The 13,877-nt window shown below is 44.3% G+C and overlaps 1 protein-coding gene across 1 annotated transcript in view; it reads left to right on the forward strand.

Annotated features, from left to right (window-relative positions):
* LOC147104596 (RING-type E3 ubiquitin-protein ligase PPIL2-like) overlaps positions 1–13,877 on the forward strand; it is a 193,272-nt gene that overhangs the window by 90,063 nt on the left and 89,332 nt on the right. The window contains exon 4 of the mRNA XM_085961990.1: positions 6,590–6,646. Within this exon, the coding sequence (XP_085818116.1) occupies positions 6,590–6,646 (57 nt within the window). The remainder of the gene's footprint in view (positions 1–6,589; positions 6,647–13,877) is intronic.

A 13,877-nucleotide genomic window follows, 5' to 3' on the forward strand; every position in this document is an offset into this window, starting at 1 on the left:
AGCGTTTACCACCAGATAGTGAGGCGAAAATATCCTCAATTCGTGGAAGCGGATATTGTACCGTGTGAAGGACTGGGTTCACTGTCACCTTAAAATCCCCACAGATGCGGACCTTCTTTGGTTCCCCAGGCGTATTACTCAACAACCTCTTCATTACAGGAACGATGGGTGTAGCCCACTCGCTCCAGTCTACTTTGGACAGTACTCCTGAACGTTCCAACCCTTCCAGCTCTGCTTCGACGGCTGGTCTGATCGCATAAGGCACTGGTCTGGCCTTAAGAAACTTTGGGCTTGCATTTTCCTCTATTTTAATCGTTGCTGTTATGCCTTTTAGTGTTCCGAGTCCCTCCTGGAACACTTCTTTTGCATCAGTTAGCATTTTTGACAGTCGTCCAGGTGTGACGTCGTCATCCTTTTTGGCCTCAACCTTCAGTGCCTGTATGGAATGCCAATCTAATTGTATCTTCTGGATCCATTCACGTCCTAGCAGTGGTGGTCCTCCATCTGGCAATACATATAAGTCCATTTTAGGTATTTCCTGGCCTTTGTATATCACTTTCACCCTTATTTTTCCTTTGGGGTAGACTTTTTGCCCCGTGTACGTCTTCAAGACAATCTCTGTAGCTTTCAAGGGTATATGTGAGAATAGCCGCTTGTAGTCCCTTTGGTTTATGACTGTTAGGGCTGATCCTGTGTCCAATTCCATTTTCACTTGGACTCCGTCTATCTTGAGTGTAACCCAGATAGTCTGGTGACCCTCCATTTTGGTTACCTTATGTAGTTTCAGACAACCCAGCTCCTTGCTTCTGGAGTCTGTGTCACTTTTCTGTTCGTCTGAACTGCTGTCCGTCACCTTGTGTACCTTTTTGTACTTCTCCTGTGGAGATTTCTTGCTGTTGGTTTTCTTCCCAGACCTGCACACTGTCTGCACACTTGGTCCTTGAACCAACAATCCTTCTGGTCGTGTGTTGTTCTGCCGCAGCGATAACACTTCCCTGTTCCATATGACATTTCATTGGTGCCATATTCTTGCGGTCTCCGTTGTATCTCTGCAGCGCCCCTTGCGGCTGCTTCATGTGATACTGCCATACTGAAAGCCTTGTCCAGCGTAAGATCCTTTTCTGATAGAAGCCGTTTCTGGGTTCCTTCACTTTGAAGCCCACACACAAACTTGTCCCTTAAGGTATCTGCTAGTCCCGTTCCAAACTGGCAGTGTTTCGATAGCTTGCGCAGTTCCGTTAAGTACTCAGCATTGCTTTCGTCTTTGTGTTGGTTCCTTTTATGGAACTTAAATCGTTCTGCTATCAGCAGCGGTGTGGGGTTTAAGTGGTCCTGTAGGATTTCTACTATGCTTTCGAAATTCTTATTCACAGGCTTCTCTTGGGTTATTAGGTTTTGCAGTAACCCATAAGTTTTTGCACCCATGAAATTTAACAAAACCAGTGCTTTCCAAGCATCTGGCACTTCATTCGCCCTGCAGTACACCTCAATACGTTCCACATATGTCGCCCAATCTTCGACTTCATTGTCGAACGTAGAGATACTGCCACTCTTCGGCATCCCTGGGTGTGATTTAACTGTCAAAAATGGCATCTCCCGCGCTTTCCCTTCTTCTCCACTGGCACAAAATGGCGTTTCCTGTGCTTTCCTTTCTTCTCGCGCTCGCCCTTCTTCTCCGCTGCGGCTTCTAAAAATGGCGTCTCCCGTGCTCTTCCTTCTTTTCCGCGGCTCAATGGCGTTTCCCGCGCTCTCCCTTCTTCTCCCCGCGGACACTTCAGCCCTTGAGCCCTGGCTGTGCTCTGCGCGGTTTTTTTTTTCTGTGCGCCTTTCCCGTTTCCGCCGCTCGGTCCTGAACCCGGCTGCTGCTTTACCCTCTCTCCGTTTTGTTTTTCCTCGACGCCGCTCGGTTTTCAACCCCCGGCTGCGCCCTGTGCACTTCACCCTCTATCTTATCCCGTCGACGCTGCTCGGCTTTTTCTCTGCCGTCGGTCGGCTCCAGCCGCCGCTGTCCGGGAAGGGTCTGCGCTGTACCTGTCGTCAGTCTATTGCTGATCGTCGTGGCTGGGGAACCAAGCCCGGCTCTCCACAGCCTCCCCTGCGATGTTCACTCTCTGCCGGACGACTGGGCGGTTGCTCGTGGTCGACGCCCGTGTTTCTGGCCTCGACTTTCTTCCACCGCCCTCCCGGAGCAAATCCTCGAAGGGAAATGCAGAGTTGCAGGTAGATTCGAATCGACACTTGTCGCCACTGTTAGATCCGTGATTCTTTAAATAGGATGTTTCCCCAAGAACTACACGGATGCTGTAACTTAACAATCAACAGGTATTTACTGGAGTAGAGTAGTCTCAAGACTGAAGTACAGAAGCCTGCTGCGGCTTTATATACAGGTGTGGTCACTGCCGGTACTACAGTATACAGGAGCTGTAAAACAGTTCTCTCTTAAAGGTACATACACAACAATGGCTGATCATCCAAATTCAGTACCCTGTCCCTGCTTTCTCCCCATATCCCTTGATCCCTTTAGCCTTAAGAAATATATCCAACTCCTTCTTGAATATATTTAATGAATTGGCCTCTACTGCCTTCTGTGGTAGAGAATTCCACAGGTTCACCACTCTCTGGGTGAAGAAATTCCTCCTCATTTCTGTCCTAAATGGCTTACCCCTTACCCTGAGACTGTGACCCCTGGTTCTGGACTCCCCGACCATCGAGAACATCCTTTCTGCATCTAGCCTGTCCAGTCCTGTCAGAATTTTATAAGTTTCAATGAGAGCCCCTCTCATTCTTCTAAACTCCAGCAAGTATAAGCCCAATCGACCCAATCTCTCCTCATACGTCATTCCTGCCATCCCAGTTATCAGCCTGGTGAATCTTCGCTGAACTCCCTCCATGGCAAGAACTACCTTAGATAAGGAGACCAAAACTGTGTACAGTACTCCAGGTGTGGTCTCACCAAGGCCCTGTACAATTGTAGGAAGTCTTCCTTACTCTTATACTCCAACCCCCTTGCAATAAAGGCCAACATGCCATTTGCCTTCCTTATTGCGTGCTGTACCTGCATGCTAGCTTTCTGTATTTCTTTCACGAGGACACTCAAATCTCTCTGAACACCAGCATTTAAAAGTTTCTCACCATTTAAAAAATATTCTGTTTTTCTATTCTTCTTACCAAAGTGAATAACCTCACATTTCCCTACATTATATTCCATCTGTCACCTTACTGCCCACTCACTTAGTCTATCTGTATCCCTTTGTAGACTCTTTGTGTTCTCCTCACAGCTTACTGTCCCACCTAGCTTTGTATCATCAGCAAACTTGGATACATTACACTCGGTCCCTTCATCTAGGTCATTAATATAGATTGTAAATAGCTGAGTCCCCAGCACTGATCCTTGCGGCACCCCTCTAGTTACAGCCTGCCAATCTTAAAAAGACCCGTTTATCCCTACTCTCTGATTTCTGTCCATTAACCAATCCTCTATCCATGCTACTATATTACCCCCAACCCCATGAGCCCTTATCTTGTGTAATAACCTTTTCTATGGCACCTTATTGAATGCCTTTTGGAAATCCAAATATACTACATCCACTGGTTCCCCTTTATCTACCCTGTTAGTTACATCCTCAAAAAACTCTAATAAATTTGCCAAACACGATTTCCCTTTCATAAAACCATGTTGACTCTGCCTAATCATATTATGATTTTCTATGTGCCCAGATTCCAGCATTTTCCCCCCTACTGATGTCAGGCTAATTGGCCTGTAGTTCCCTGTTTTCTCTCTCCCTCCTTTCTTGAATAGTGGGGTTACATTTGCTACCTTCACACCACTGGGACCGTTCTAGAATCTAGGGAATTTTGGAAGATCAAAACCAATGCATCCACTATTTCTGCAGCCACCTCTTTCAGAACCCTTGGATGTAGGCCATCAGGTCCAAGGGATTTGTTGCCTTTTAGTCCCATTAATTTCTCTAGTACTTTTTCTCTACTTATATTAATTAGATTAAGTTCTTCACCCTCATTAGACCGTTGGTTCCCCACCATTTTTGGTATGCTTTTTGTGTCTTCTACTGTGAAGACAGATACAAAATATTTGTTTAACGTTTCTGCCATTTCCTTATTCTCCATAATAATTTCTCCTGTCTCAGCCTCGAAGGGGCTAATGTTTACTTTTGCTACTCTCTTCCTTTTTACATACTTGTAAAAGCTCTTACAATCTAGAACATAAGAAATGGGAGCAGGAGTAGGCCATACGGCCCCTCGAGTCTGCTCCACCATTCAGTGCGATCATGGCTGATCATCAACCTCAACTCCACCTTCCCGCCCAATCTCCATATCCCTTGATTCCCCTAGAGTCCAAAAATCTGTTTTATATTTCTTGCTAGTTTTCTCTCATTCTATTTTTTCCCTTTTCATCAATTTTTTGGTCATCCTTTGCTGGTTTCTGAAACTCTCCCAATCCTCAGGCTTACTACTGTTTTTCACAACATTATAAGCGTCTTCTTTCAATCTAATGCTATCCTTAACTTCTTTAGTTAGCCACGGATGGATCACTTTTTCCATGGAGTTTTTGCTTCTCAATGAAATGTATTTTTGTTGAGAATTATGAAATATTTCTTTAAATGCTAGCCACTGCTTATCTACCGCCATACCTTTTAATCTATTTTTCCAATCTACCTTAGCCAACTCGCCCCTCATACCTATATAATTGGCTTTATTTAAGTTTAAGACTCTAGTTTCGGACTTAGGAAAGTCTCTCTCAAACTTAACGTGAAATTCTATCATATTATGATCACTCTGCCCCAGAGGATCCTTTACCATGAGATTGCTAATTAACCCAAAAAATTGCACTATACAAGATCTAAAATAGCCTGTTCCCTGATTGGTTCCATGATGTATTGTTCCAGGAAACTGTCCCGAATGCATTCCATGAACTTGTCCTCCAGACTACCTTTGCCAATTTGATTTGTCCAGTCTATATGAAGATTAAAGTCACCCACGATTATTGTATTACCTTTGTTACAAGCTCCTACTATTTCTTGATTAATATTCTGTCCAACGGTATAGCTACTGTTAGGGGGCCTATATACTACTCCCACCAGTGTTTTCTGTTCCTTGTTATTCTTTATCTCCACTCATACTGATTCCACTTCCTGATCTTCTGAACCGAGATCCTTTCTCTCTACTGTCCTTATGTCATCCTTTATTATCGGGGCTACCCCCCCCCCCCCTTTTCCATTCTGCCTGTCTTTACGAAACGTCAAATACCCTAGAACATTTCCAGCATCCGCAGTATTTTTTTGTTTTTGTATTAGCATTTAATTTACAGCCACTTCTCTTCGAGGAATGCCCACCTTGAAGAAGTTCTGCTCTTCTCTCTGATGGGATTTCCGTTTGTCTCTTTTACCTTGTTCATCTTCATTGCTTTCTGTTTCCCTTCCCATGTTTGATCAGGTCATCTTTTGTTTCTTAACTTGTCCCATTACCATCTCCTTTTGCCTTGCACCATCATCCCTTTTGTCTCTTAATCTCTCCTGCCTTCCATCCTATCACAGACCTTCCCTTTTGTTCTTTCCTCCCCTCCCCCCTCCCTGCCCCTACACTTGCTTAAAAACCTGTTACATCTCCAACTTTTTGCAGTTCTGACGAAGGGTCATCGACCTGAAACGTTAACTCTGTTTCTCTCTCTACAGATGCTGTCTGACCTGCTGAGTATTTCCAGCATTTTCTGTGTTTACCCTGGAGCATTTAGTCCCCAACCTTGGTCACCTTGCAACCACGTCTCTGTAATGGCTATTAGATCAAACCCATTTATCTCTATTTGTGCCACTAGTTCGTTTATCTTGTTATGAATGCTTCGTGCATTCAGATAAAGAGCCCTTAATTTAAATTTTTTACCATTATTCCCTGCTTTGACCTTATTCTCTGCTGCACTGCTACCGTTAAACTCACTGTCCCTTCCTGTCACGCTCTGCTTATTTTTACCCAAATCGCTACACTGCTGTATTACCTTGACCTTTCTCTTTAGCTTTCTAAATTTCCCTTCACCTGACCCCTCTGCCCCATGTCATTAAATTTCAAAGGATCAGATCCATATGTTTAACGTCTACATTCTAAACTAATGGGTATGCTTTTTAATGCCTCTTCCCCCCCACCAATGATCTAATCTCAAACATATTCACATCAGGAGAGCAGATAATGGGTTTTTGTTTGAAGCCTATGACACCGTGATTGGAAGCCTCTTTAAACATCCACCAGTAATGGCCATAAACGAAGTGCCTGTTTAATGCCTGTTAAATGTACAGCCCGTTTACCTTTCCACTTACAGAAAGTGTTGGTTTCTGCCTGTATATGTTAAGTGCTCTTTTTAGGGTCCTTTAAACCTGGAGATAAAATCTGCTGGGTTTTTTTAAGTTGTGATTTTTTTTTGCTTTGATTTGTTCCTTCCTGGTGCTCACAGACAGGAACTGTTCACTTGTCTACACCCAGCTAATAGCAGCTCTGCAACTTACAAGCCGAAAAAGATTTTTTTTTAAATGGCAGCCACATGCCCAAGAGCATGTTTTTACAATGGTCTCCTCTGTCTTCTCAGCTTCATTACATTTCGCTCATGCGTCTACCTGGACAAGAAGCACACCATCTTTGGAAGGTAAGAGATACTTTACGTTATCAGCACATCGCAGAGGGTACCTGAAAAGGAAAAAAAAAAATTGCCAATGTTGGAAGTACACAGCAGGTCAGTCAACATCTGTGAAGAGAAAGGACAGTTTAATATTTTGGGGGTGTCCCTTTGTCCGCGTGGATCTTTACTTGTAAATTAGGTGAGGCTCCTAGAGTATAAGAGTAAACAAGTCTGCAGAGCACAATGGAGTGTACTCAATCAGAGTTTTATTTGGGAGTATGGAAAGAGTGGGAATTCAGAGAAGAGGGGAAAGGAGTTGCTGCTTTTTGGCTACACTACTTGTAGTGCTTTGTGTTACAGGTAGATATTTAATTTAGTACCCATAACTTAATCTAGATCAAGTAAGTAGTCAAGAAACTACACTGTAAACTAAGTTACCTAATTACAAATTTAATTAAATAAAACAAGGTCATATAGGGATGGGAGTGCAGGTGGTGTGCTGCAACTGCAGCACGTAGGAGTTTGTGGCGAGCATTGTGATCTCGGACAACCACGTTTGCAGTAAGTGCCTGCATCTTGAGGAACTTCAACTCAGAGTTTTTGAGCTGGAGTCTGAGGTGCAGACATTGCCGGGCATCAGTGATGGGGAGAGTTACCTGGACACTTTGATCCAGGAGGCAGTCACACCCTTTAGGTTAGGTAGTGGTACAGGTCTGGTTAGTGGTCAGGGACAGGAGGGTGTGACTGCAACTCAGGCAGGTAAGGGGACCCGAGGTGCAGTGCTGGAGGAAACTCAGCCTTTGCCCTTGTCCAACAGGTATGAGGTTCTTGCTGCCTGTGTGGATGAGGGGAAAGCCTGCAGCATGGATGAGCAGGCTGACCATGGCACCATGGTGCAGGAGTGAAAGGAAACGTAGCTGTGGTAGGGGACAGTATAGTCACGGGGATAGATACTGTTCTCTGCAGCCGCGACCGAGAGTTCCGAAGGTTATGTTGCCTGCCCGGTGCCAGGGTTAAAGACTCTCGGCTAGCGGAGAACTTGGAGTGGGAGTGGGAGGGGGAGGATCCAGTTGTTGTGGTCCACGTAGAAATCAACGACATAGGTAGAACTAAGAATGAGGTTCTGCTGAGGGAGTTTGAGGAGCTAGGATCCAAATTAAAAAGCAGAACCTCAACGATAATAATATTCTGGATTGTTACCTGACCCATGCGCAAATTGGCATAGGGACAAACGGATTTGAGGTTTAAATGCGTGGCTCAGTGGTGTGGGAGGAAGGGGTTTCAGTTGATGGGGAATGAGGGAGCTGTTCCGTTGGGACAGGTTCCACTTAAACCAGGCTGGGACAAGTGTCCTGGCGAACCGAATAACTAGAGCAGTAGACAGGGCTTCAAACTAATGAAGTGGGGGTGGGAGGATTCAGGAAAGAGTAAATTTAAAAGCAGCGAGAGAAATGTCAAGGCTCTAGAGCAGAGTAGAGTTTTGGATAAAAATAAGCAGTGTGGGTCAAGAAGGGACAGAGAGGGTAATAAGGTATCAGTGACTAAGATGACATCAGGGAAAAGTAGAAATAAGTCAAAGCTAAAGGCACTATATCTGAATGCACGAAGCATTCGCAACAAAATAGATGAATTAATAGCGTAGATAGAAATTAATAGGTTACATCTAATAGCCATTACAGAGATGTGGTTGTAATGTGGCCAAGGTTGGGAACTAAATATTTCAGGATATATAACTTTTAGAAGAGATAGGCAAAATAGAAAAGGAGGCAGGGTAGCCCTGATAAAGGATGGGATAAAGACAGTAGAGAGAAAGGATCTTAGCTCCGAAAATCAGGAAGTAGAATCAGTTTGGGTGAAGCTAAGAAACAGCAAGGGGCAGAAAACAGTGGTAGGAGTTGTTTATAGGCCCCCAAATAGTAGTTGTAATGTAGGGCAGAGTATAAATCAGGAAATTAGAAGCACCTATAACAAGGGTAATACAGTAATCATGGGCTTTAATTTACATATAGACTGGGCAAACCAAATTTGTAGTAATAATGTGGAGGACGAATTCATGGAATATATGCAAGATAGTTTTCTAGATCAGTATGTTGAGGAACCAACTAGGGAACAGACTATTTTAGATCAAGTATTGTGCAATGAGAAAGAGTTAATTAATAACCTTGTAGTAAAGGGGCCTTTAGGGAAGAGTGACCATAATATGATAGAATTTGAGTTTGAAAGTGATTCAGTTAAATCCAAAACTAGGGTCTTACATCTAAACAAAGCAAACCCGGCCAATTACCGCCCCATCAGTCTACTCTCAATCATCAGCAAAATGATGGAAGGTGTCATCGAAAGTGCTATCAAGCGGCACTTACTCACCAATAACCTGCTCACTGATGCCCAGTTTAGGTTCCGCCAAGACCACTTGGCTCCCGACCTCATTACCGCCTTGGTCCAAACATGGACAAAGGAGCTGAATTCCAGAGGTGAGGTGAGAGTGACTGCCCTTGACATCAAGGCAGCTTTTGACCGAGAGTGGCATCAAGGAGCCCTAGTAAAACTGAAGTCAATGGGAATTGAGGGGGAAAACGCTCCACTGGATGGAGTCATACCCAGCACAAAGGAAGATGGTTGTGGTGGTTGAAGGTCAATCATCACAGCCCCAGGATATTGCTGCATGAGTTCCTCAGGGCAGTGTCCTAGGCCCAACCATCTTCAGCTGCTTCATCAATGACCTTCCCTCCAACATAACGTCAGAATGGGGATGTTCACCGATGACTGCACAGTGTTCAGCGCCATTCACAACTCCTCAGATAATGAAGCAGTCCATGCCCGAATGCAACAAGACCTGGACGACCTTCAGGCTTGGGCTGATAAGTGGCAGGTAACATTCACGCCACAGAAATGCCAGGCAATGACTATCTCCAACAAGCGAGAGTCTAACCACCTCCCCTTAACATTCAATGGTATTACCATCACCGAATCCCCCACCATCAACATCCTGGGGGTCACCATTGACCAGAAACTTAACTGGACCAGCCACATAAGTACTGTGGCAACAAGAGCAGGTCAGAGGCTAGGTATTCTGCAGCAAGTGTCTCACCTCCTGACTCCCCAAAGCCTTTCCATCATCTACAAGGCACAAGTAAGGAGTGTGATGGGATACTCTCCACTTGCCTGGATGAGTACAGCTCCAACAACACTCAAGAAGCTTGATACCATCCAGGACAAAGCAGCTCGCTTGATTGGCACCCCATCCACCACCTTAAACTTTCACTCCCTCCACCACCGGCGTACCGTGGCTGCAGTGTGTACCATCTACAAGATGCACTGCAGCAACTCGCCAAGGCTTCTTCGGCAGCACCTCCCAAACCCATGACCTCTTCCACCTAGACGGACAAGGGCAGCAGACGCATGGGAACACCACCACCCTCCAAGTTCCCCTCCAAGTCACACACCATCCTGACTTAGAAGTATATCGCCGATCCTTCATCGTCGTTTGGTCAAAATTCAGGAACTCCCTACCTAACAGCGTTGTGGGAGTACCTTCACCACACGGACTGCAGTGGTTCAAGAAGGCAGCTCAGCACCACCTTCTCGAGGGCAATTAGGGATGGGCAATAAATGCTGGTCTTGCCAGCGATGCCCACATCCCATAAAACAAATAAAATGTTTTTAAAAATACTGTGTAGGTATGAGGGGCAAGTTGGCTCAGGTAGATTAGGAAACTACATTAAAAAGTATGACAGTAGAGCAGGAATGGCTAGCATTTAAAGAGTTAATACATAACTTATAACAAATATACATTCTTTTAAGGCACAAAAACCCCACAGGAAAAGTGGTCCATCCATGGCTAACAGGAGAAGTTAAAGATAGTATTAGATCAAAGGAAGAGGCTTATAATGTTGCCAAAAAGAGTAGCAAGCCTGAGGATTGGGAGAATTTTAGAATTCAGCAAAGGAGGACCAAGAAATTAATAAAGAAAGGGAAAATAAAATATGAGAGTAAACTAGCGAGCGACATAAAAACAGACTGTAAAAAGGAAAAGATTAGCGAAATTAAATGTGGGTCCCTTACAGGCTGAGACAGGAGAAATCATAATGGGGAATAAGGAAATAATAATTCTAATAGGTCTAAGAGCGTTAAAAAAACAAACCTTTAGGCTTTGTGTCTTAATGCGAGGAACATTCGTAATAAGGTGGATGAATTAGCTGCGCAAATAGAGGTAAACGAATATGATTTGATTGGGATTATGGAAACATGGTTCCAGGGTGGCCAAGGCTGGGAACTCAACATCCAGGGGAATTCAATATTCAGGAAAGATAGGCAAAAAGGAAAGGGAGATGGGGTAGCATTAAAGAAGGGATTAACACAATTGTAAGGAAGGATATTAGCTCTGATGATGTGGAATCTGTATGGGTAGAACTGAGAAATACCAAGGGGCAGAAAATGTTAGTGGGAGTGGTATATAGACCTCCAAACAGTAATGCGGAGGTTGGGGATGGCATTAAAAGGGAAGTTAGAGAAGCGTGCAATAAGGGTACAGCAGTCATCATGGGTGACTTTAATCTACATATAGATTGGGCTAACCAAATTAGTAACAATACTGTGGAGGAGGAATTCCTGGAGTGTTTACGGGATGGGTTCCTGGACCAATATGTCGAGGAACCAACCAGAGATCAGGCCATCTTAGACTAGACGAGAAAGGATTAATTAGCAATCTTGTTGTACGAGGCCCCTTGGGTCGGAGCGATCATAATATGATCGAATTCTTCATTAAGATGGAGAATGAAGCAGTCGACTCAGAGACTAGGGTCCTAAATTTAAATAAAGGAAACTACAATGGGCTGAGGCGCGAGTTGGGTAGGATTGATTGGGGAATGTCACTCAAAGGGTTGACGGTGGATAGGCAATGGCAAACATTCAAAGACGGCATGGATGAACTACAGAATTTGTTCATCCCAGTTTGGCATAAAAATAAAACAAAAAAGGTGACTCAACCGTGGCTAACAAGGGAAATTAGGGATAGCATAAGATCCAAGGAGAGGACATATAAATTGGCCAGAAAAAGCAGTAAACCTGAGGATTGGGAGCAGTTTAGGATTCAACAAAGGAGGACAAAGGGATTAATTAAGAAAGGGAAAATAGAATATGAGAGTAAGCTTGCAGGGAACATAAAAACTGACTGTAAAAGCTTTTATACATATGTGAAGAGAAAAAGATTGGTGAAGTCAAGCGTAGGTCCCTTGCAGTCAGAATCAGGGGAATTTATAATGGGGAACAAAGAAATGGCAGACCAATACATATTTTGGTTCTGTCTTCACAAGGAGAACACAAATAACCTCCCAGAGATGTCGGGGAACATAGGGTCTGATGAAAGGGAGGAACTGAAAGAAATCAGTATTTGTAGAGAAATGGTGTTCGGGAAATTGATGGGATTGAAGGCCGATAAATCCCCAGGGCCTGATAATCTACACCCTAGGGTACTTAAGGAAGTGGCCCTAGAAATACTTGATGCTTTGCTGATCATCTTCCAGCATTCGATGGAATCTGCAACAGTACCCATGGATTGGAGGGTAGCTAATGTTACCCCACTATTCAAAAAAGGTGGTAGAGAGAAAACGGGGAATTACAGACTGGTAAGCCTGACATCGGTAGTGGGGAAAATGCTAGAGTCCATTATAAAAGATGTAATAGCAGAGCACTTGGAAAACAGTGACAGGATCGGAGAAAGTCAACATGGATTTACAAAAGGTAAATCGTGCTTGACTAATCTACTGGAATTTTTTGAGGATGTAACTGGTAAAATAGATAAGGATGAACCAGTGGATGTGGTGTATTTGGACTTTCAGAAGGCTTTCGATAAGGTCCCGCATAAGAGATTAGCGTATAAAGTTAAGACACATGGGATTGGGGGCAAGGTATTGACTTGAATAGAGAACTGGTTGGCAGACAGAAAGCAAAGAGTTGGAATAAATGGGTCTTTTTCCAAGTGGCAGGCAGTGACTAGTGGGGTACCGCAGGGATTGGTCCTTGGACCCCAGCTATTCACAATATATATTAATGATCTAGACAAGGGAACTAGATGTAATATCTCCAAATTTGCAGACGACACAAAGCTGGGTGGGCGTGTGTGCTGTGAGGAGGATGCCGAGAAACTCCAAGATGATTTGGACAAGTTGGGTGATTGGGCAAAAGCATGGCAGATGCAATATAACGTGGATAAATGTGAGATTATCCACTTTGGTGGCAAAAACAGGAAGGCAGATTATTATCTGAATGGCAATAGATTGGGAGAAGGGGAAGTGCAACGAGACCTGGGTGTCCTTGTGCACCAGTCGCTGAAGGTAAGCATGCAGGTGCAGCAGATGGTTAAGAAGGCAAATGGTATGTTGGCCTTCATAGCGAGAAGGTTTGAGTACAGGAACAAGGATGTCTTGCTGCAGTTGTACAGGGCCTTGGTGAGACCACACCTTGAGTATTGTGTGCAGTTTTGGTCACCTTATCTGAGGAAGGATGTTCTTGCCATGGAAGTAGTTCAGCGACGATTCACCAGGCTGATACCTGGGATGGCAGGAATGACGTAAACAAGATTGGGACGATTGGGCTTGTACTCGCTGGAGTTTAGAAGAATGAGAGGGGATCTCATTGAAACTTATAAAATTCTGACAGGACTAGACAGACTAGATGCAGGAAGGATGTTTCCGATGGTCGTGGAGTCCAGAACCAGGGGTCACAGTCTAAGGATAAGGGGTAGGCCATTTAGGACAGAAATTAGGAGGAATTTCTTCACCCAGAGAGTGGTGAACCTGTGGAATTCTCTACCACAGAAGGCAGTAGAGGCCAATACATTAAATATATTCAAGAAGGAGTTGGATATATTTCTCAAGGCTAAAGGGATCAAGGGGTATGGGGAGAAAGCAGGGACCGGGTACTGAATTTGGATGATCAGCCATGATCGCATCTCCTGCTCCTATCTTCTATGTTTCTATGAAATGGCAGAGAAATTAAACAAATACTTTGGCTGGGATCTTACCTGAAGAGGCGCGTTGGGGGCGGGACTGCTGCCTTTCAGGTTATAGTTCCGCCCCCAGCGATGTCTGACGCACAGACGCTATTTTGCATCAATTGGCCTTGTTAAGCCCACCCTGCGGGCTTGCCGGCCAATTAAGAGAAAGCCGATGTCAGTTGATGACGCGTCATCTGCCGGTTTTCTTAAAGGGGACACTACCATTTCTTTTCAACAGATGATTTTTTCCAGTGTTTGTCAGCA

This window comes from Somniosus microcephalus, chromosome 19 (assembly GCF_052327205.1).
Source record: "Somniosus microcephalus isolate GS21.2 chromosome 19, FLI_Smic_1.0, whole genome shotgun sequence".
In the NCBI taxonomy this organism is placed as follows: domain Eukaryota; kingdom Metazoa; phylum Chordata; class Chondrichthyes; order Squaliformes; family Somniosidae; genus Somniosus; species Somniosus microcephalus.